This window comes from Ischnura elegans, chromosome 4, assembly GCF_921293095.1.
Source record: "Ischnura elegans chromosome 4, ioIscEleg1.1, whole genome shotgun sequence".
Classification (NCBI taxonomy): domain Eukaryota; kingdom Metazoa; phylum Arthropoda; class Insecta; order Odonata; family Coenagrionidae; genus Ischnura; species Ischnura elegans.
The window spans coordinates 17,673,825-17,698,845 of record NC_060249.1 but is presented as its reverse complement, the minus strand read 5'-3'; the positions used below and the strand labels follow the sequence as shown (position 1 = coordinate 17,698,845).

Sequence of the window (25,021 nt, the reverse complement as noted above, 5' to 3'; positions counted from 1 at the left end):
GTTTGTCTGGGGAAATTAGAGTGTGTTTATGACTTGAGGGAAGGTTGTGGGTCGAAAAGACAATCTTTATAGCAGATAATTCTACGTTGATTTTTCTGTAATCTCAGAATTCTCCATGGTGCTTGTGGAATTCTGACCTCTGTGACTGCCGTCGCATCTTTCTCTATCGCTCAACATCCTGTGATCACTCCTTGCCTCATTATACCGAGGTTGTAACCGAAGACATCAGCCGAAAAGAAGAGCAGAGGATACACGTGGCATTTGTGTAAAAACCTTTAAATGCATCGTATCTAAAAAAAAGCATTTTAATGGATTTAAACCAAGGGCGACATTTGCCCTTGAAGAAACGAAGAAATCATTTGGCTTAGGAAACCATGATTCTTCTCGTGGTCAATCTCACCCATGGTGCATTTAACTGCGGATCCGCGCGCGAGACTGGAACGCATAGTGTCACGAATGATCGCAGACTTTCCCGGCGTTTGGGATCGTGGAAGGTTGCTCGGGATTTCCACCGGGTCAGGTTCTCTAACTCCATCTCGGCCGAAGTTTCAATGTACGAGTTTTCCATCGTCCGTAATGTTTCCACTGGTCATTACGCTCGTTCACCATTTTTTCTTCACTGTAGATTTGATGGAAGACCGAGGGCTCAAGGGGAGCCCTTCTAGGGTACAATACACTTGGGCCGGGACCCAGCAATCTTGCTGATACGCCCGATTATCCGGGGAGGGGGAGGAGGGGAAGGAAAAAGGAAAGAGGCGCCGCCGCGATAGGAGCCCGACAACGCCTCTGGGGTAGGGAAAGGGTTGGAAGGGATGGGACGGGGGAAAACACCTTTACGGTATAGAATCGAGAAGGGCCCTATCTAAATAACGAAACCAGGCAAAGCCATTGCTATGCCAGCGATTTTAGAGGATTATCCTATGATTGTGATGGAGTCTGAAAAATAAGGATAACCATATTTTTCCGTTTTTCGATCGGTTATCTACTTTTCGATGTATTTGAGCGGCGAACAATCGACTGCCACCCGCAGTCAAACCTTCCGCAGATAAGTTAATGACGTCACGAGCTTTTTCCGTGCAGCCTACCGCTTCTCCACGATTGCTCGACTTCGCCTATCCGTCTCAAGTGTTTCGTTGCCATGAACACTCTAGTGAACGATTATTCCCATCAAGGATCGGGTCTCCCTGAACGATTTTATGAGCCAAAACTCTAATGAAGTCAATAACTCTTGAAAAGTGGACGGTAACTTCCGAATTGTTTCATTTTAAATTGGTGAGAAAATGCCTGAAAGAATGATTCATTTTTTTTTCGTTGTATTTCCTGTCCGACTACCGAATTATAATTTTTAACTGTGATACTAGGGTTTAGATAAGGACCCCATTGAAGGGAAGCTTAATGAAAGGGAAGATCAGAGCCCTTCGACCCTCCGACCACATAAGCGTTAAATCACCAACATCTTGCCACCACTTCCACTTCTCTTACTAGAACTTTGCCCCTCCTATCTCCTCCCTCCCGATTCCCATTCCACTGCAACTTGCCAACAGATTTCTAGGAGGGGGTGGAAGTTAATTATCTCGACGAGGTCGGATTCTGAGGTTCCTGTGTTTGTCTATCTGCCACCGCGATGGTGGCGGCGGCGCGTGGGAGTTTCCGGAAAGCAGGAAAGCCCTCATCCGTGCCTCTGGGGCCCCAAGGAAGGGGCCACCGTATAATGAAGTGTGCAACATGCGGCGATAAGGGGTCTGCTAGCACCCCCTTCGAGACAAATAGACGACTGGCTTCATAGCCAGCCCATTCGACGATGAAAATAGAAGTCACAGAAGAGGGTGGAAAGCGTAGCGCTGGAAAAGTAATAGCTGCGATTGGTTCATTATTTTCCAATGCAAACTCGTTGTTACACTGTGTTAATGTACACATGTACACAAGTACACAAGCACACACACACACAATGCAAAAGATACAAACGCATATTTTGCGTTTTATCAATAAGGCCGAGCAAATATTAGTGAAAAATCTGGAAATACCCGAAAACATTTGAAAAAAAAGCATTTTGTTTTAAAAAAATAAGTAATTTATGCACTTTATACTCAATGATGAAGGGCAAATATGTTCAAATATCACGTTAAATTTTCGTTTTTGTGGTAGATATGGCATAATTTGTTGATTTATAACTTGGGAAAACCGTTACTTAGTCCAATAGTCTATTTTTTCTCAATATCAACGCTTAATAGAACAATGTACCACTAAGATTGCACAGAGCCATTTTAAATTATAACTTGCAGAAAAATATATGTGCACTAAGGCCAGTGTGAAGTAACGAAAATAAATTTTTTTAATAGTTTACAGGCACGCTTTTTACTAGTATTTTTATGCAGTAAGCTCTTTTAAGAAGATGCAACACTCCCACTTGACCAATATTTTCTCAGTGTGTATTTCTTGTACAAAACTTAAACTAATAGGTACCTTAAAATTTTGATGGTAGGAAGAGTAGACTCTTAAACACATTTATGTGCGTCTTAAACATGAAGACCTTCGTATTTTCTCCAATGCTAATTATTTGATTTACAGATAAAGATTTTTATCCCTGTTTAACCCAATTGTGTATTAATCATTCTAACAGCCTATTTAGAAAACGGTCTTGCCAATTTATAAACCATTGAGTGAGATCCCAAGTTTTATAGGTGATGAGTTATATCTCGATCATAGCGATTTGTAAGGATAAGTTGCTATCTCGAAGGTTGGTTTATATTTCCTACTCGTATCTTAATAGTTTCCAACCAATTATTTTCATATCTTTTTAGCTTGTATTACAACCATCATCATGGCTTTAAAAAATTTTCTCTCTCCTCCTATAACTGAAATCACAAGATTAATTCCTCTTTCATTGCATTTTTATTTGTATTTTCTAAAAGAAGGTGATTTATAATGGAAAATAAATAATACCTGAAATGACAAAATAAATAATACTTGTTAACGTTTTTTATAAAACCTGTACATCTGCCACAGGAAATGCTTGAAAATAATCAATATATAAAAAACAGCCTTCGAGATAACAATGGAAGATAACAAAATATTTACCTTTGTGGCTTTTAAGGGAAGACCTCAATCCTCAACTCCGAGAAATAAATTCTTGCTGATAATTTCATCTGTCTCATTACCAGTTCTTGTTAAAAGGTGCTAACTGAAAACATCATCGATTTATTCAAGAGCAACTGCGAGGCATGCAAGCTCCCTCATCGATACTAACACAGTTCATCTGCATCATTGATTCACAATGGACGTGAAGAGAGGTCACAGTGATTGAAGTTCCAATTTTGCCTGTCTGGACTGTGGGTAACCTTTAGGGAATTTGCCATGCAACTCCAAACATTTGTATTTCCTAGTGGAGCCGCAGCCTCAATCAGACAGGTAAAAACTCAAGATTGATTTCCGAAGGATTCTATCATCGCTCATGCAAAGTTTCTCGCAAACTAAAATATGCAGATATTTTCTGTCCATGTAAATTCTACGAGTTTTTTTAATTAAATTAATAGTTCAATAAATCAACTTTCCTATTCTTTAAATTTCCTATTCCTATTTTTTTAATTGAGCGATACCTAATTAGGTAATTCACTGTTCCAAATAATATATTTTGATTCAGTTTTAAAAGACGTGGGAGCTGAGATGAAGGCACATATACTTTTCTAGAATCGTCCATTGAACCGGCTTTTAATAATCCTCACGCCGAGTTAGGACACTGTTTATCCGCACCGTTGATTTTAAGCGGAAGCACGGATGAGGAGGAGTCACAGTGATTAAGGTCACCTTTCCGCCTGTCCGACCTGCGGGAAACCTTTAATTGATTTTACGTGCCAATCCAAACAATTATTTATATTTTCTATTGAATCCTCTCAGCCTCAACAAGAAGAATAAGTAATAACTTCAGAATGATTTACGAAGGCATCCATGTACCTATAATCGAAAACTCTAAATCCCTTATGTATATAGATAAGTATATTTATAAAGAATCTATCCGTGGGTATTTATTGAGTTTTACCTGTGACTAAAAAGTGTATTTGTACAATTCATTTCTATCTTTCGGATCTAAAATAGAGCGATAGTTGAAGGGATCCTAATTGAAGTAATCAACCTTATATAATAACATTTTGAAAAATTTTTGAATGTGAATAATACGCTATATGAGGTTGATTTTTATCCGAATGAGCCGTCGAACAAGATTTAAGAGCAATTTTGGGTACGTTAACAAAATGAAACTCCAAACTGTATCAATTCAAATTTTAGCCTAAAGATCCCTTACAGTTGTCCGCCTAGGTTGTAGGAATTATTAACTAAGATTTACTCCGGGAGATCGCTGACTAGCCCTTAGTTTTTATAGAAGTCACGCGTGGATGCCGGGAATGTGATTCCGTCAACTAGCGTGGCTGTGTTTACGTTGGGGTGACTTCGTCCTACCACTCGGAAAAAGATAAAAGCGTTTTTATCTCTATGATGAGGTTACTAGCTAAGCTAATACTCACATATTCCAACTGTTTTGTCAAGCACTTCCACAATGGATAATTAGGTTGAGTTTCTACGTATTACATTTAAAACTATCACCTCTTTCTTGTTGACAAATTTTTTGAGTAATTCATGCCTCCTAAAACTTACTATAGCCTCAGGTAGAAGTGACTCTCACGAAAAGATTAACGAAAAACGGTACTTTCAAATCTGTTATACCATGATTTTTTCACGATCCCCTGAAAAAATATTTTGACGATCGTAAGAAGGTACAATTTTTTTCTTACTAGGGATGACTTTGACACGACATATGTGAATAAAATTTTCCCAGTTAAAATGAATTTAGATTAGATATGACTGAAAATGGTGCTACAATTAGTTGGCGGTTTGCGGTTATTTAGAAAGGCATTTCAATTTATGATGCTCTTTGTAAACTCTACACGGACATTCATTGTCTTTATGTATGTTTGGCGAAGGAGGTGTTAGTGTAAGCTGAGTTTGTGTCCACTGTGACAAAAAATTTTATTTCGTCATCTTGGACGCAAAGGCACCTTTAATCAAGAGAGAGAAATTACTTTCGCTAGTAACTAAATAAAGTAGTGATCGAAACATTTATGAGAACCCGAAGAGGGTACTTTGGGAAAATATTACTCTTTCAAGGTTTCAAAAACTCATTTAATCGAGAAATTTCCAAGAAAATCTATGAGATTTGAAGATAATTAGAATTCAAGTTTATCAAAATAATTAAAAGAAATCTTTTCCAAAGTAACCAATTTTAACTTTAAGAAAACATTTAAGAGATAATCTAGCCTCAGCATTGCTGATCATATTTTATCTGAGAATGTAAATGGTGTTACTTTAAGGTATGTTTTTCATTTTTTGCATTGATTTTCAGTTGCACGTGGTTACCACTGTTTTAAGAGCATTAATTTCACCTTTTCCATCTCTCAATACGATTCAGCCACTCAAGCAACAGCCGTAAGAAGTCAGGGCGAGACTGCTAAGTAGTGCAAATATTTCATCGATACTGCACCATTCGACTTTAAAGAGTTTAATCTCTTAACAGTGAGCAAGGCTGCTTGGTTGGCCTTATGCACTTCTGGTGTATCAAAAAAATATGGGTCACGATTCGAGATGCACGCTATTGATATCACAACGCACAGTCAGTTTAAAGGCGATAGGGTTCGTGCACTCCATAATGCTCTGTTGTATCCTTCCGAGCATTGAGACTCGACCTCACCATGTGTTACCATATCTTCCTTTCCGTTTCCCTCGGCTGGGCAGGCAGTGCCATTTGGCATGAACTAATGCGATCGTTTGCTTGACACATAATGAAATTCATAAGTACCAAGAGGAAAGCAAAAGCTAAGAGAGGTCGTTAACAAACCCCTCCCCCTTCGTTCAGATGTGTTGTTTTCCCCTGTGATGCGTGATGAGTGAAGAAAATGACCCTGGAGTTCCTCTTGAAAACAAAGATGCCAACGGCGAATAGACCATAGTGTAGGTAAATGGTGCGGGTATATAGAACAGGTAGTGTATACAAATACATATAAAATTTACGATGATGTATGCGTATTTATGACCGGAATCACTTTTGTATATGTTTAGTTTGTTTTCTGTTTTTGAGTTCATTTGTTGCTTGTTTTATTTGTCTGTGAGCATGTTTGTTTTTATTTTGATTTTTTTGCTGATTTGATGCTATGGTGATGACAGATAAATAAGAGATTGTTAAGAGGAGAGCCATCTTGAAGTGAATGAACAATTAGATTGAGATTATAAAATACAGTGTCAAGTGATATTTATATTTAATTTAATCGCTGTGATACGTTCACGATTAATAAATCATTTACCAACAATTTATTTTTTTATGTGTGTGTCAGCTTTCAATCTATCCATGATCAAATAAAGCACAGCATTATGATAATCAATAACTTGGTGTAAAAATTAAATTTTAGCTATGTCGCGTGCATCTATCAGCCGTGTGAAAATCAGACGTTATCGCAAATGAAAAGAAAACATAACATTTAACCTTGTTATAGCTAGAAGTTTGCTTGAAATTCTGAAAACCATAGTGACGATAATCTTTTCGCAAACACGCTACCGTTGCTGACCAGAAACACGACGTGGTGTGACACATGACGTAGAAACCGACCATTATCGTTTGGAAAGACCTTGACTGTGGTTGCTTGTTAGTTAAGTGATTAGGCGCTACATTTTTGCCAAGCATAAGAAGTTTTTGATCACCCTAAAGTTTCTATTAACTTTTATATTTCACGCGGAAATTAGTTTCTTTCGATGCATAAAAAATGAAAGCTAATCAAATACTAAACTCCTATTGTAATCATCAGATAGATTATGGATGAAATTGCAGTGAAGATGAGTTGCAAAAACTTGTACCACTAGTCAAGTGTATATCGTGAAATATATATATTAATATTGAAAATAATTCAATTAGAATCAGATGTGTGAAAATCAGACGTTATCGAAAATGAGCTCAGTGCTCAATCAAAGACCGAATATTTCTGGTAGAAACTTGAACTTTTCTTAACTTACAACAATTCTAAGTGAAAGGGTGAATTTTTAAGTTGCGGAAAACCTGTTGATGCTATTCTCTATTTTTGAACTCCATAGTAACGCCAAGTTAAGTTATTTTGAACGGGGAATTCTTTTATTTTACCTGTTATCTCCCATCTCCAATAATACTCAGCTCTTAAAACTCCTTCACAAAAGCCAATCAACTTCACATATCTTTCTGAGTCCATTTCCTTCTAACTTCCATATCGGCACAATTAACTAATAGCTAAAAGATAGTCCTAACTTATATTAAAGCCGCAATTGGGATATTGTGTATCAGACCCACACAATTTTTAATTTTATCAAGCTTTTATTTCTCATCCAACCCATAAACTTTTTCATATAACTATTTCATATTCATGACAGCACGTAAATTGCAAGTACTGCAACGTTATGGGATAACATTAGCATTAATAGTTGTGGGAGATATGTACTCCGAAAGGGAAAAAACACGCAAAAATAATTTACTTCTCTCTTCTACCAGATGTTTAAGTATCTAATGGTGATAAATTATATATGTATGCAAAAAAATATAACAGAGGTAAAAATTAACTGGAATGTATAACAAGCTCTTGTACAATATTTACCATCCTTCTATGCTGAACAACAAGCCCCGTGCTTCTAATGCTATTTAGATGCTTCCTGAGGCTGGTGTTTTTATTAGTCTGAGTTTTACATTTAATCGCGTCAACAGAACGCAGGAGTGAACGCCCTTTTCAAGATGTCATGAGCGGAGAGGCGAGAGTGGGGCGAAGCTTAATTCGGTCGACTCGCATCTGTCAAAATTCTTCATCCAATTACGAGGCGAATATTCGCGTCCCTCACCAGTTTCCCCCGTGATTTTTGACTCCGTAACCACGTCACCCCTTGTTTCCGCAAGTTATCAAAGTGCAGATATTGTTGCGGGGCGCTTTAAGGAAGTTTCACTGGGAAACGAATGCAATATCACATCGCCAGAGGAAGTACATCCTGGAGCGCGAATTGGCTTCGGCGCGTGAGGCGACGATGTCCCCCACTCAACCTCCCCCTCGGCCTGCTGATGATGATCATTGGGTGATTGGTTTGGTAATTGCTTGTTTGTATTGTAAAATACATCATTTTGTGATGATTTAAAACAAATATATTTATTTTTCTTCAAAAATTACATTCATGAATTAACATTTGAAAATTGATACATTAACTGAAATTCCACAATCGCACAAGTCATACTCGAATCGCTCGTAACTATCGAAACGTAATTTCAAGTATTCCGTGAAAATACCACACCACGTATACATGTTGGCCTCAACTACCGGCTACTGCGTTTCCAGAATTCCCGCTCCTGCATACATTTCCTCTGAGGGTTTTTGTATTAATAAAGTTACCCGACAAAAGAAGTGGCGCTACATTTGCTCTTTTAGAAAATTGGCCTTTATCTATTAAAGAATTTTATTCCGTGAACACACTTGAAATGATCGAAATTATAACGACGTAATTCCGCAAACTGTTAGATGAGATTTTTTACGTATAGCAATTGAGATAAATCAAGGAAAAAAATAAAATTATTATACAATATCTTTAATACTGTGTGGTCAACGAAAAACTCTCCGTATTTCATTCTCTGAGGAAAACGTAAGAAAATGCACGCTTAGCTACGTTAACCTGCCACGCAAACAAACTTTTATGACTTAAAGTCTCCAAGAAGTTTAGGAAAATGGCTATAAAGAATCTATGTATACTTGACTTGTTCTCTTCTACTGGAGTAAATATCCCTATTAAGATATGTTTTCCAGTCGATGGTGAAACTAGCACAATCGTTATGAAAATAAAAGTCAGTGGATCTAAACGCTAACTTTCATTATTAATGGCCGACTTACTCTTTGTTAATCCAAAAATAATTTAATATCTATGTGCTTAAATTCCAGATTTAGACTTTTTACGCTAAAATTTACATATTACATTCATAACTTAACATTTAAAATTTGAAATTAATACATCAACTAAAATTGCACCCATCGCGCAAGTCATACTTGAATCGCTTGAAACTAAAGAAACGTCATTCGAAGTTTACCGGAAGAAATGATACGCACTCAAAGATATATCTATATTGGGAAGGTTAAAGCTCTTTTTATCAAATTTTCTATCGTAGTTGAAAAATAAATACTGCATAGTGATTGATAAAGCTCTGTTTATCCTGCTTTACGAAATCTCGTAGAAAGATACTACTTCTTGTTTCAGAATAATTCTATTGAAATATGAAAATATAATAGTTGCCTCATCATGAATTTCAATTTTTTTATGTTAAGATAATGACAATGGTAATTAACCTCTGGTGAAAAAAGAAATGTTGTAGTAAAGAATACGAGGTTCATTTAAAAACAAAATATTTTATATAAGCTAAAATATGATACAAACTATGATACATATATGGAGATAGGTACAAACTGTGCTGGAGTACCCTTTAAGAATGACTTCAAAGGATTTTTTTGCTTTATTCTCATCCGGCGGATGAAGATCAGCGACTTCAGCATTATCCTACTTACAGTCATTTTTAAATTTGGAGTCCGGTTTTATTTTCTGACTCTGAGTAAGTAATTCCCATTGTAAAATTTATGCTTTTAAGTACAATCCAAATTTTATTATAGAGTATATTTTTGAATAAGCTACATAATATTTTAATACATAATATTTATAGATTTTATGATATTTATTTTTAGGTCATATTGACGGAATGAAGGCGAGATGGTGTGAAAGCGATGCTTGTGTATAATTGAAACGAGAAAAAATCATGGGATGGCGCCGTAAAATGCGAAATCGACCACATTAGTAATTTTAGGAGTGGAAATTGCCTATTTTTTCGAGAGCAGTTAGTTTAAAGTTTTCAGAAAAAAATGACGATTCGCTATTTCATTTCATTGCGCATAATTGAATAAAAATGGCTTGATTTCCTAGGAGATTTCATTCACACCTAGACGATTTATTCATGAAATGAGGCTCTTCATCAATAAAAATGCTAGAGAAACTCTTGACTTGCATCATTTCTTCTTTATACCAATGTTTCTTTATTCCTTGGTCAAACTTCAGAACCCTTTACGGGAATGATTGGTCAATGACGACTATTTCTTCAGGCTTCTATTTTTTGCTTACAATCCAGTCACTTGAAACATACGATCCTCTACAACACTCACAGAACGTAACAACTTGTTGAATTTTCCTAGGCTTTGCTTTACCAAGAGGCTTATCCCATATTCCTTCTCGTTATAACCTCGCCTTTCTATTCTAGTCCATGGAATTCTGCTTCGCACCCCCTTTTCAATGGCTTCCATCGGATCACCCAAAGGACTTTCTCTTGTCAGCTGTCTTCCGACCACTCCCGGCTTCCTCAGGGACCTGTCTGCTCCTCCTTCTTCCATAACATCCAGCCTCCACTTTTTCTGCGTCTCGACTCCAGAATTAGCTCCGCCCTACTTTCTATCCTCGTTTTTATTTATCCCTGAAAATTCTAAGTTGTAACTGATGAGGTACTCACTATTAATAAGCCTTTTTCTTTACATTTCTTTTAGTTGTTAGGATTTACCGCTTCCATTCCAACGTTGATACGTGATACCATCGCATAGACTACCTTCGTCTCACTCCTACCGCTAGATCTATCTGGCATGGATGACCATACCTTAATTGATAATTAATCCCGCAACTGCAGCTCAAAGGGACATAAGAATCCACAAGGTTTTACGAGGTTTTAGCCCGAGGGAAAGGCTAGAATCAATATTTTTTTTAAATTGGTGATGTACCCATGAAACCGCTTTTCTCTTATTTTTATTCATTGACTCTGGTTTGAGCTAGTTCTATCCTCTTTAACTCTTGGCGCTTTATCTGGGTTTTCTTTTCGCGTCCCCTTTAATTTTCATAAAATTGAGAGCAATAAGTCACATGTGCAGTACAAGGTTATCATAAAGTAATGGCGCGGTTTCAGAAATTCATAGGAAGTTAGTAGGGCTAGGGTGGAAGGGATTTTTTAGAGGCTACCCGATCCCTGCTTCAGTGCTTTAAGGAGGGCAGTTTAAGTGCAACAATCCATCCTTCAGATCGGGCGTTAATCTGTGGTCTCCTTGGCGACTTTTGTCAGGAGTAGGCTGTGGTAAAAAAAACTGTTTGAGACGAAAAATTCGAAAAATAAAAATCATAAACTGAAATTAACTATATTTCATTTAAACAACGTTCAAAACCTAACCATTCTTTAATAATTTTCCTTTATATCCGGTTTATTTATCATTGATTCTCCTTTTGCAACCATTTTTTTACCATTGTAATACTTAGACAAAATTTGACCTTTCTACAAGTTAATTTTTATAACGTTTTAGCTTTTCTAGTTCATTGTTTCTCGTATTATTTAGGTACATGCAGTACAGACCACTAATTACTTTTGTGAAGAGTTTTCATTTTATATAATACGCGCATGGTATGATTACATTACAGATGTTAAATGAGAGGTGCATATTTCGATGGAGAAGTCTCTTTTTATCGAATCACCAAGTTCATTTAACCTTTATGAGAAACCGAAACGTTAAATAATGCGTCTTATTTGTAAAAAAAAAAGTTGTGCGGGGCAGAGACAGCCAAAACACTCCCGAGGGGGAAAGAAATTTTTCTTTTAAATATCTTTCTCATTTCTTCGCTTTCTCAGAATTATCCTGAGCTCAAGTTTGTTTTCAGGGACGATACCGCTGGAGACAAAAAAATTCTGATTGTCATTCCCGCTTTGTTCAACCCTCGCCATACATTTTTAATGGGGTCTAAAGAGATCCCATCCAAATATTTCAGCATTGTGTATCTTTTTTTCTTTGCTTTCGTCATCGAAATTCTCTCCTCGAACCCCACTGCATTGTAACAGTTACTGACGTCATTCGTGACGACATTAACACGAAGCAATGGTGAAAAACGTTTAAAAAGCGTGTACTGTGCCTACTTTTTAGAGTGTTTTGAATGAATGGCGCGCTTCGAAGGATTGCAGAGAGCGTGGGGGAAAACACTGTCGAAGCCCTCTTGTCCTCGCTTTCGGGGTTTGGGCCTTTCTCTTTTGGACCAGCCTCAGTCGGGCCTTTTTCACCCGCTTCTCGAGCAATGTCTGCGCCTCCTTCGTCGTTCTGATTCCCTAACGCACCCCTTTCTCCTCTCTTTATCCCAACCTTGTTCCCCTGAACATTCAGCGCTGTTTTTTTTCTTTCTTTCTTTCTCTCATGGGGTGCAACGAAAATTTCAACCCCGCTTCTCCTTTTTTTTTCATTTTTTTGCCATCCTAATTCATGCGGACCAGCACCTCTTCCATCCCACGCTCATTACCTGCCTCTTAACACTTTAGCACCTTTCCTTCGCCCACGCCTTTATCTATACGGCAGAAGGGCTTTCAAAATTCGAACACCTCGATTCCCTTCGCCCCCGTTGCTCTTTCTCTGTCCCTATTCAACAAACACGTTTTTGTGCAGCAATTGCTTTATTCAGGGTACCTGCATTTTAAATTTCTCCTATTTTCCTCTTATTGAACGTAGGTAACCCAAACGGGGTTAAACAAAATCAGTTGTTATTTTCAATAGGGATGAAGATCAGTTTTTAGTTTCTCGTTTATTTTTCCTTTCGCGATTCAGTACCAGAAATTAGCTGCGGAAATTCCTCAGAGGTAGCAGTTATTTAGCTTAATCGAACTTGCGATTGTGACGCATGCATTTGATGCAAAGAGTTGTTAAAACAGCTTCTGAGGTGCTGCTTTTTGTTCGTTCAATCTGATTTTTACTTTCATTTGTTTATATATTTGCACACTTAATTATTGTAAGACATAATAACAACTTTTTATAAACTTTTAAATCGCTAACTATCAATATTTTTTCATTCGAGCTTTGCTAATGGAACGATATAATTCCGAGGAGTTGGTCTTATACGTTTTTTTTTATTAAAATGAATAACTTACAGTAAATAAGGTTTTAATAAGAAAAGTGTCATCGCTGGTGCTTGTGTAAATTCTCATGTTCATGAGGAGGTTACAGCTCATATAGGTACATCCACCTAAAATTCTCTGTTGAACGTTTCATCAGTGAAAGGATAGATCAGCAAGGTTATATTTGAAGCTCGAGTAGCTCTCTGATTCGTCTAAATAGGGCAAAGCACTCCAAAATATGCCTGAATTAGTAAGCATAACCCTCGTCTCCCGTGCCGCAATATGGACTCGCGATTTAAACATCTTGAACGGAAAACCTAATTTGAAATTCATCTTTGAGAAAGATTTCCTTGTATATTGACTGTTAGCATGCATAATAGGCATTAGATGGATCCGAGTTCGAATATAGGTTAACAAAAATGATTTTTATCATGGCTAATTTCACGGCGAACAATGTGGGCGATGGAATAGTTTAACTATAGCGAGATGAGGTCACGGCAGCGTTTGTGAAATCCGAATCTGGAGGAAATGTGTGAAATGAGGGAAGTTATGCATGAGTGGGGTTTGGACGTTTTGAGTGGGGATATGAGAGTATATGAGTTGAAATAGGAGGTTTAAGCGGAGGAAGCAACAGTGCGGGGGTGGTTTAGGGATATGATGAGGTCATGGAAGCGTGGAGGAAATTGAGATTAAATGTTGAGCCCGCGCGTGGGTCCCCTCTGAGGCGTGTATCTTGCCCTTTTCTCTGAATTGCTTAAAATTTTCATCCTTTTTTAGTAGGGGAGTGACGTAGCCTTGCGGTACCTTCTGACCGAATGGTCTCGGGTTCGAATCCTGGGTGAAGCCGTCGGACATAAAAAAATCCTCGAGGGGAGAGGTGCCCCATTGAGAGGAAATGATCCCCTTCACTGATTAAGGAATTATTCGCCCGCCTGTGGCTTAGCTCGGGGTGAGTTCCACCCTCACCTAACCTAACCAACGTACGGATTGAATCACTTGAGTGAGTGACCCCTTTTTATAGCAATAGGTCATTTTCATGTATTTTTATTTCTTTACGTAACGTACAAATGTTACCATCCATAGTGGCTATTCTTAGATAATATTCATTTGAGGATAATACGGAAGAATTTAAGCTAGTTCCACCAGAAAGTACATAGTATTTATAACGTCAGTGTCATTCATGGATGCCATGGAAATCAATTTTTTAACACCGCTCAGTTGAAATTTTTGGAAATTTTACGATGACCTCGCCTAAAATCATGAAAGTTGTAATTCGATTATTATATTAGGGTATCATTTCTACCATTTTTATGTGAAAACATCGACTCTTTTTCCAAAAACTGATTATTGCGAATTTTTAGGATTGAGTTATCCCAAATGAGTGCACTTGTAAGCACTCTAAAAGGTAATTGAACTGTTGAATACATGAGTGACTACTACTGCATCCAGTTACGTGCCCCAGGGTATACGATTGACCACGAATGTCCACAATTTATACACCGGCGACTACTAGCCTGGTCGCTTGAGTTCTTAAGATTTACTGTATTCGAGTGCCCTTGTGTTCATTTTGATAATCAAGTTCCCTACTATTCATTAGAATCACGATTAATACGCATACTCACGAACCAAGCTAAAGTGATGCAAGTAGGATTGTGTTGCAAGATTCACTGGCTAACACCCGCCGATTGTCATGAAATTTTTTAACCAAAAAACGCATTTGTGCCAATCGCCTCAATATTATCTGTTTCCATAATTTTTCCTTTAATTTTTTTCGAATCGCACCTCTTTAACAGAATAACTAGGGTCTTTTAGAAGGATATTATAACTGCATGAAAATAAAGTATGTTAATATTTTGACCAATGTACAATCCTTTCATGGAAAAATGAAGTTGCCCTATCATCAAAAATTTTAAAAATTTCCATCAAGTTAAACCACGAGATTTTATTGGAATTGGTTTGACAATTAGAAGTTTATTAGAAGCCGGTTCGAGAAAAAATTCTTTTTAAAAAATCTAAGATGTGGTCAAGGAAATGGAAAAGATACTATCAATATAAAATCAATCAATTCTTGAGTTAATGTTTCATTCTGAAAATATTTTAGAGGTTTCTCGACGGACGCTGATCGTCAACTTTTCATAAATAATTCGACTTTATGCAGAATCATTGGGTCTTTTCAGAAAAAAATAGTCTTATCACCTATAATGCAAATAAAATGTATCAAATTTTTAGACGAAACCTATATAAAAGTTAATTTTAAAGCAAGCAAGGATTTCCTGAAAAAAAAGTCGAGCCAGTTTTTTAAGGTCGTCGAGAGCAAATAATATGTGCTCTTAACATAAAAGCAATCACTCTCGTGGTGTTGATTTTTCATTCTAGCTTACATGTCCAGGAGTCTTCGGCTGACACTGTCCACTCGTGGGCTTTTCGAGAGATTGCCCAAAGGGGTCAAAGGCAGACGGTGGTCGGAAATATCATTGATCACTCGAGCGTCTAATCGGACCAAAGAGAATTGAATTATTTATGGCAAACGTGTTTTCCTCTAACGGTCCCTTTTGCGAGTTAGTGCTGTTCCCCAGAGATGGTGCTCAAACACTTCCAAAACCTCACCAAGCGCTCGTACTAAACGCTTTCGACGGATCTCCAAACAGAAAGCACCTCCGGACCCTTCATTCACACGGTAAAAGGACGAAGGGCAGGGAGAGGATCGGAGATTGGATGGAAAGTAAAGAGTTTGAGTTTGAGACATTGTTGTTCATTCAGACACAAAACCGCAATTCATTCACAGAGTTCGCTGGATGGAAGGGAAAAGTAATTTTTAACGGAAAAAATATCATCCTCGTTCATTATTACGTTCACAATTTTTATAATAAAGAAATGCGAAAGTAGTCACCCATTTTTCATGAGTTTGTGACGTCATCAGAGTGTCGGCTCATTAACTCGTTCAGTGAGGAATCACTCGAAAGAGTGTTCACACTGATTAACCGCTCGAGTTGATGCGCGAGGTCGAGGGGTGCTGCGACGCGCTGAACCACTCGATAGGAGTCGGTGACGTCATCAACTTATCTGGAAAAGCGTTGAGGCTTAAGGTTATGAGGACTATTTTTCTTAGCTAATAATTTGAGAAGTAGGAGACGGATTGAAAAACGAAAACAAACACGTCTCTCTAAATTTCACAAACTGCAACAATCGACAATAAAACATAAAAAATTGTGAACGAAGTCACCTTGTTAGCATGGTCAAAACAAGCAGATTAGGGAATAGCTAGGGGCTCAAACTCCTACCGAAATGTTTCGGAAATACCGTCTTACGCGTGACTTAAAATGTGCCACCTTTCCAGATAAACCCTGCCCCTTCCCCCGATATTTTTTTCTGGGCATGGCCTCGGCTGGTGGAGGGAGAATCGGAGAAGAACTGAAGAGGTTTGCGAGAAAAATTAGCTGGATGAATAAGTACGATAAAACGTGTGAGCTTAAAAATTTGTGCTTGAGTATTTGGATACGACAGGGTGGGTAAAAGGATTTGGTCTTTGCAGAATTTGCTCCTAGTTTCCAAGGGATAACGTCTACCTTTTGAGCATCCCCTGAGGTTTCCTGTAACATCCTGTTTTTAAAAAGACCCGAACAGTTTGTTAATGAGGAAAACCGAGACACAAAGTAAAAATCATTTTCGTGAAACTTTCAAAATTGATTCTCTTTAATTCCCTATGCCGAACACTTTTTGAAAAATTCGGGCTTTCCACGTGCAATTTTTTATGTGCAACTTAATTTTTAAAGGAATAATGCTGGCTCATTGGGTTAAGCGTTGGGTTAATGATCGATTGGGTATGTAGCTTTGCAATTTAAAAGTTTTTCACTACTTTTTTGAACGATATAAGTCGGCTGTTAAGGATGTTTAGATATATGGTTACTTTCATTTTATAAGCGTATATAAATGGAAAGTAATGCTATCCAAAGTATACGGTGGTAGAAATTTTAAAATTTATTCTTATTAAATATTGGTATACCATACTTTTGAGCTAAATATTTTGTTTGGATGTATGAAAAGCCTGATAAAAATTAAATATTCTTCGACGTATTTTATTTATCATTCATTTGCGAGAGAATTATTTCTAAGTTCAATCCATTCCGAAGAAGCCAGTTGAAAGCGTTCTTCCACCACAAGATAAAACAGTTCCGTTTATTTTTTCGAGACAGAAATGAAATTCTGGAAAATTTAATTTCCTTGATGAAGTTGAAGCGATTCGTTGATGAACCTTTCCCTTGCCTACATATGTATGCAAAATAAATTAGTCGCGGTGACTCCTTACGGGGTTTTGGACCGGTTTTAACTTGCGGCGTTTGGTCTCTCAACCTTAAGCTTTTGAATTATTTTGCGCCATTTTTTTATGTTTTACTGTTCTTATTTCCAAAAATCCTAATTAATATTTTTATTCGTAACTTCAATTAAATTCTGTGAAAATTGATAATACTGACTTTAATTTAATCCTGTAGGGGCTAATTTACAGTCCGCTGATCGTGAAAATACACATTTGAATGCTCGAGGGTGTGGAAGTCATAGGAAAAGTGTAGGAATAAATGTATATTTCACTTTTTTATCTTTTAATACACTACTACTTCAGATATTCGGTTGAAATTTTCATAGTCAAGAGCTATAAAGTAGCATATCTTATACTTTTCACTTCATTATCATTGTGCATATTTTTAACTTGCCAAGATCACCAATTCTTTTCTTTATTTAACAGTGATGTTAGTGTTAAATGACAGGATGAGTAAATCTTGAGAGATTTCAATATAAATGGTACCACAGATCAATATGTAACGAAATGAAAAATTGGCAGCTGAGCAGAAGTTTCAATTCCACAAACAATGGGAGGCCTTAAGCCAAGGCCAAAAATTGACTGATCTAGGGATGTAGGCTGCCAAACAAAGGTGGCTGGTGTGTATTAAGAAATTAAAAGAAATAATCAGCAGTATCCTTCCCACGGGAACTCAGATTCGATGATAGCTTCTTATTAAACCTACTACTCATTAACTTTTTAATTTTTTTATCATTATATGTTACACTTCGGGAAATAATTATGACTTGAAGTACTGTGGAGATGAGTGCCAGCGGGGAAATTTCAGCCAATGAAATGAAATCCGCTAAAATATCAATGTTTAAAATTTCAAGTATTTAATATCCATGAATTAAGTTTCACTTAGTGGACAATGATTTGATGAAATAAGATAAAATATTTAAACTGAAAAAGGACGGTGTAATATATTTTCATTCTCGTTTGTAAATTCACGTTTTATATGATGATTTTCAAACATAACCTATATGCACAACGAAGACAAAGTCGCTTACTGCTTTTTGTGATCAGCTACTTAATTAAACACTTATTTCATTTTAAATTTAATAATTTATTTAAACCATAGTATTGGCGATTCATAAAAAAATTCTCAAGATAATAAAAAAATGTTCCTGACGAAGTTTGTTTGGAGTGATTACGAAAGCGATTACAAGTTAGTTCTCTGAGTGAAATTAGAAATTTAATTAAGTTATAGCGTAAAAATTGCGGTAATTTTCGCCGTCTTTGAAAAGCACTTTCAGTTTCGGAGAGTATCTGAGATATTTCATTTTGAGAAATGAGTTGGTTTTGCTTTTATCAGTTGGTGACAGTGCCTTTTAAGTATCCTTTAACTTGAATGACGTACTATCCACTCCAAAGTTGATCGATAGATTGGATCACATCTCTAACATATTTGCAACAATTTCAAAGAAACAAAATCGCGATATACCTATTGATTACGGCGCATGTGGCTCTTAGAAGCTCAAACATCGTGTTAATGTCAGTATGTGATGCGATGAATCACTGTAATTTTTCATAAGTCATTTTCTTACAATGTGCTAAAAAATATTTTCTTTAATCGAGAGGCACCTACTTGATTTTAGAAATTTAAGTGGGCCGCTCTTAAAAAGATGCCAAAAATATCTTTATTTAAGGGGGTCCCACTGAAGGGGTAATCTCATCAAATTATTCTTATATTAACGATATTTTCTTGCCATTGAACAGTGTCGTAAAATCTTAAATTTAAAAAATCCTCTTGGGAGATATAGGGAAGTATAGTTTTGCGATATTAGGAATCTAATCATCAACTCTTTTTACTTTTAAAGCTACTTACAGGCCGCGAACACAAGATGATATTAGCTCTGATTCAGTCAGATAACAAAATCTAGAATCACTACTAAAATGATAGCGTTGAGAATATTATTATTTAAAATTCAATAAAGCTCCTTTTCTCGGGATACGTTGGTCACTTAGTATATGTTATGCACTTAAATACATAAATTAAAGCACTAAATACATATTTCCACGTAAAATGCTTTATCTTAAATTGTAGAGCGAGTCCAAAAAACGGTACCGGTGTACTGAGATCTCCAATTAGTGTTTTCAGCGCATCCCATTTGCGATACTGAACTCAAGAGATCGGTAATGGCGTTCCCGTACTTGAAAGGTTAACGACCTCTGTCCTCACGAAAAACATTGCCTCGGAGTATTCGAAGCTATGATCTCATGAGGGGCTCAAAGGATTAATTTCGCAATCGTGCATGGCATTTTTTTATTGGCGACGGAGTGAGCTTTAAGGAAAAAATAGATGGGTCATGCATAGCTGGAAGCGTTGTCGCACAAAATTGTCATTTTTTCCTGCTGCGTTTAAAAAATGAAACGGGATATTCTGCAGGTGAGCAAGATGTCTTTCATTGCAAAATAAAACACGAAATGGTGCACTCAAAATGTCATCCGCCTTTAATAAATTTAAAAGTTTTCCGTTCCCTCACTTGAGGGCCACAAGGGAGGGTACAAATCATTTTATGGAGCGGGCGGTATTGTTGTATAAAAATAAAGCCAGCGGAAGCCTATTTTCCAATACCCCCACCACAATAATCTACCGTGTTTCCCGTAAGCATAACTGTTAGATACATATGCGGCCTCCGTAGTATTCCAAAAGAAACTTCACCATTTTACGGTCCATTAACTTAATAAATAATTATGATTTTTGGCAAGATATTTATTTATATTTTTAGGCTGCCCATCCAACTAAATCTCTTTTCGTATACAGTATGCAGAGAGTGCATATTGACATTAGAGGAAATATTGAATCATTGTAGTCATATTTCTCATAAGAGCCTGTTTATTTCTACGTCATCCACGGTGGAAGTTTGGGACCATCATGTTATCCACCGTTCGTCCCACGGTGAAATCAGACAAAAGTGAAACTCGAGCAGGTATTTCACCGCACAAAAAAAACTAAGGGGATTATTGACAAAAGAATATAGACATGAAAGTAGCTCCGAATCTGAAATTCAAGGAGATATTTGATTTCTAACACCAACGCAAATATGCAAAATAAATGTATGGGCACGGTGAGGAGCGAAAAACCCGATTACGATCCAGGCGCGCGCATGAATATGGCTAAGAACTGCGGCTTTCGCGGATACAATTCGAAGCCATCCGCGAGGCAACAATGCCCCGAGAAGGGAGATTGAGAGGATTGCCATGGGGATGGAAGCGGCCTAATCCGCCGGAAGAAATAGGACCCAGAGTCGAATTTTCTTCAGTGACTGATAATTCATGGACTGAGACGGCTTTTCGGGTCTAAAAGCGGGAGATATACAAAAATGCCGCGGCAAAATCTTTTTCCCTCTCACGGCAAGTCCTCGAAACACGTTTTACACAACCTCTCGAGTTACAGCACTGAGTACCTCCCTCTCGCAACTCTCATTGTCACATCACTTCATGCAGTTGCCACTTGAATAACTCAAATTATAAAAACATTCGAGGCGCAGAAATTTATTGATGATTGCCGAAATCAACCCTACGCTAACCGGACATTAACTTCAGCAAATCAGTGCGTCCATAAGTAGCTGCATTAATGATGTTTTATTGAAAATAATGGTGTTTGATTATAAGAGTATTTGAATGCTTCAGAAAACGGAAAACCCGAATACCAATCGAATATTTTGGAGAAATATTTCTGTTTTTCTATTGCCTTAGGCAGTCATAAGCGGGGAGGGGAACAGGTGTTCACTCGCCGAGGTGAAGGCTAAGAAAAGAAAATTTAACTTGTGAATTTTAGCGGAACGTATGTTTACATAAACGAGTATATATTTGCACATAACTTATCTCTTGTCTTGCACACCATCTGAATTGCGAAAAATTTATTTTTGCTGTCAGAGGATAGATAAATACATCTTTATTTGCTCTGTGAAGCACCTTTATAACACAAAAAGAAGATACAAGCTACTGCTCTGTTGTGGTGTTATCAGTTTACTTCACAATAGGACTGAAATAAAAGGAAAATATCATAAATAAAGCACAGTACAAAGGACAAAAATCGAATTGAAATTACGTTAGATACACTTTATGAAAAATTTAAAACTATACTGAATTACATACAAAATAAAGTTTCAAATATAATGAAATGAGGTATAGGAGACTCGTGGAAATGGAAGGTATAATCTTTCATTCCAGCGAAACCGTCTTCTTTCCTCATATTAACCCCATGAATTTTTTATTCGAAACAGAAGGCTAACGGAGGAAATAAAAAAAGGATGATACACATTTTTTCCTTGGAATATCCACTAAAACCCGTTCGGGGTGAACCAACAGGTGGCGGCGTTTAGGTTGCCGTGGGTACGAGTGGGTGAAGGGGGGGGGCGGTGAGAAGGGGGAGAATGCGATTGAACGGGAGGGAGGGGGATTGGGTGGAAAGGGGTGGCAGAGGGCGCATTTTGTTTCTCTTTTTTTTCCTCCCCTCGCAGAATTCTTTTGAAAGAGGAAAGTTTTCTCTCTCAGAGACGTCGAGAAAAATCCCTTTCGGTGGAGCTCATATTTTCATGTGCTTCTTCACAGCTCTCTTACAAAGCTTGAAAAACCCACGCGATCTTGGAGAAAATCGTAGTAGTCGACTCTCCCCAACCAATACACATAGTCAGTAAAAAGAAATAATAAAAAATTCGCATTAATTACCTGTACGGACTGCAAAACTTTTTTCGCGAAAAACTTTTTTTCCGAGAGTGCTTTAAAAGGTAATTTCCTCGAGGAAAGTTCATAGGGAAAAATGTATGTTAAAGCGCGCTTTGTCTTTTTCGAGGGCATTGAAGGGTTGGATTAATTCTTTTTTAATCGTTTCAAATTTTTATCTTTTTTTGGAGAAGTATCTTCTTTCAACTCATGTCTAATGCTATATCTTTGAAATTTACGAAAATCTATTGGTGTAGACATTTTAATTGAAGACTAAATGCTGCACTAGCATATACCATGAAAAAGGGCAAATTTGATGCGTAGTCAATTTCACTATAATGATAAATGATTTAAAAAAAAGGATATCGATAAAGACAGGAGCGTTGTCTCTTCGTGAGATGAACGATAAAGTCAGCGGCAGGATACATCTTGTTTACAATTTTAACGCCGGAAATTTTTTCCACTTGTTTGCCATTACCGAAGTTTGGTGGTTTGATTAGAACTAGTACGCCAAATCCAAGAAAATAAAAATATACATGGGTCATTTCACGCCATATTCTATTTCAGTTGCCCCTAGACGTCTCATTGTAAGCTTTTGATGAATGATATTAGCATGTTTGCTTCTTCGAGTAAAAAATGATATCGCTTTTCGCGTTTAGCCCAAAAAATAAAAACAATTGAGTAATGAGTACAATATTCCTAAATATTTTCAATATTTATCGAAATCTATGAGAACGAAGGTCAACTCCAGTGCGAGTGGACCTTCTTCATTCACATCTTCCTTGCATTAATTATAGGTTTCATAAAAAATTATGCAGCATTGATTTAGCTATAAATCCTCCTTAAGTTGCGTAGGAATTTGGGGGAAGATGGATTTAGTAGATAATTCATGAATAGAGATGCGTGAAAATCGCAAATGCGATAAATGCGATATAGATGCGATGTGCGCAAATAAATGCGACATAGATGCGATGACTGGACTTTCATGATATTTTTACGCAAATTTGCCATTTCGACGACAAAATTCGTACATTTTGTGCCGAGCGCAGTTTAAATGCCGCGCCGACACTCACCGCTTAAAGCATGTGAGTGACTGGTCAGCTGCTAGTTGGCTGTGACTCCACGTGGCCGCGAACTACAAGTGGACGCGGGCAAGCTATACCTCCGCCACTATATGAATAATTCCTTAATTTATTGTTGTTCTACAACATACTTATTTAAAATATTCTGTATTTTGTCATATAACTGTGTTTCACTACATTTTATCGTCATCTACCTCATTATGAAAATAAAAAATACACGCTACAAAATGCGATAAACTGTTATTGAAAGTACGATAAAATAAAAATGAAAGTGCGATTTTCACGTATCTCTATTCATGAAGTAAGCTATGGCTAAGGTGTGAGAAGAGGCAGCAGTAGACATTACGTAGGTCAAATATTTTTCTTTCAGAAAGTACAAAAAACCAATTGATCAGGGATAAAGTTGGTATGGAGGCAAGGGGGTTGATTCCTCACCGAGAAAGCTGGAATTCAATTTAGGTGATGGCAAAGGGTATTTCAAAGATTGCTTGATCCATGCTTGGTGCTTTTTGGAGGGTACTCCAAGTACAGCACTCAGTCCGTCAGATGGGGCGCTGGGCAGTGGTCTCTTTTAGTGCCTTACTTCACCAACAGGCTAATACGACGCCGAGTTTCTCTCCACCCTTCCTTCACTACCCTTCTCTAACGGCGCAAATTATTTGAGCTGCCGGTCGCTTCCCACAAATACCATACAATGCCACAGCCAAAGGACTTGCGTATATCAACCTTCTCGACGCAACCTTATACCAACCTAAGAAAATATGTATGTATAAACAGAGAAAAATAACGACGCCAGTGGAACTAAGGATAAGAACTGTGGTGAAAGCGGTCAGGTCGATAAATATTATTTAATAATTTTTTTAGACTTTCAAATTTAATTCTCCTAATCCTTATTTAAAGTAAGGGCGATTTCATAAAGGATTCTCGGTTTTTCCATCGGGTAATTGGCTATCTTCTGAAGATTTCAGAAGATATCCCGAGAATGAAGAGCAAGTCATTCATTCGAAACTTCGGGAGACATGGACCCAATTTCTCGGTGAAAATGCCGAGAATCCTTTCAGCACTTGATGCGCCGGGAAAATCTAAGATCTTACATTGACAAATTCATCGAAATTCTATCTTGAAAGTTCGTTTCAAATGGTATCTTATCCCCTTCCACTTCGATTAATTTTCTGAATATCGTGCTGTTATTCTCTATTTATTTTTTTGTGCCTCTCTTTTAGATGGTAGGTAATTGAATGTTATTTTGTAATTTGTAATCAACGTAGAACCGTGAAATAAAACGTAATTATTAAGCATGGAGATCACAGCTATTGCTACTCTAATGAAATCATTTTAATACTTTCAATGCATCATGTTTCATGAAATATGAATTATTTATGTATATTATGAATGTTTTAACATTGTAAAGCTTTAAAAATAATTATACTGTTCCTCAAAATAGTGCTAAACTTATGAAAATCCGATGACGAGATACACTTGTCATTGCGCGGTTTGGCATCGCAAGTTCATGACGAGCTAGACTCGTCAATACAGCGCAAAGGGGTTATTTCGATCCATGCATGTGAAATGTTGGAAGTAGCGCCTAAAAAGGAGAAAACTCTAGAGAAAGATGATGCACTCACCGACTTTGTGGCACCCGGGTCGATCCCAGGTGTTGGTGGCGAGGGCTGCGCCCGTGGAGAGCATGAGAACGGCCAGCAGGAGGAGCGCGTGGTGCTCGCCTGCTGAGTGGTGCTGGGTGCTCCTGCCTCCGCCCACCATCTTTGCTTCCCTCGGTTCTGGTGCGATCGGGATCTACTTTAATCTGGATCTGCTTGAAGTCTTGCTAAAAGTGCTGCGTCTTCTATTTATCTGTCTCTATTTTTCCCTCTCTCTCTCAAATCACTCGCTCAGGAGTTGATTCGGTTGATCCACCTACTTCTTGTCGTCGACTACTCAGTAATCTGTGAA

The 25,021-nt window shown here is 37.4% G+C and overlaps 1 protein-coding gene across 1 annotated transcript in view; it reads right to left on the bottom strand.

Moving 5' to 3' along the window:
- Positions 1-25,021, bottom strand: part of LOC124157107 (thyrostimulin alpha-2 subunit) — a 153,909-nt gene that overhangs the window by 102,107 nt on the left and 26,781 nt on the right. The window contains exon 2 of the mRNA XM_046531601.1: positions 24,694-25,014. Within this exon, the coding sequence (XP_046387557.1) occupies positions 24,694-24,832 (139 nt within the window). The 5' untranslated portion in view covers positions 24,833-25,014. The remainder of the gene's footprint in view (positions 1-24,693; positions 25,015-25,021) is intronic.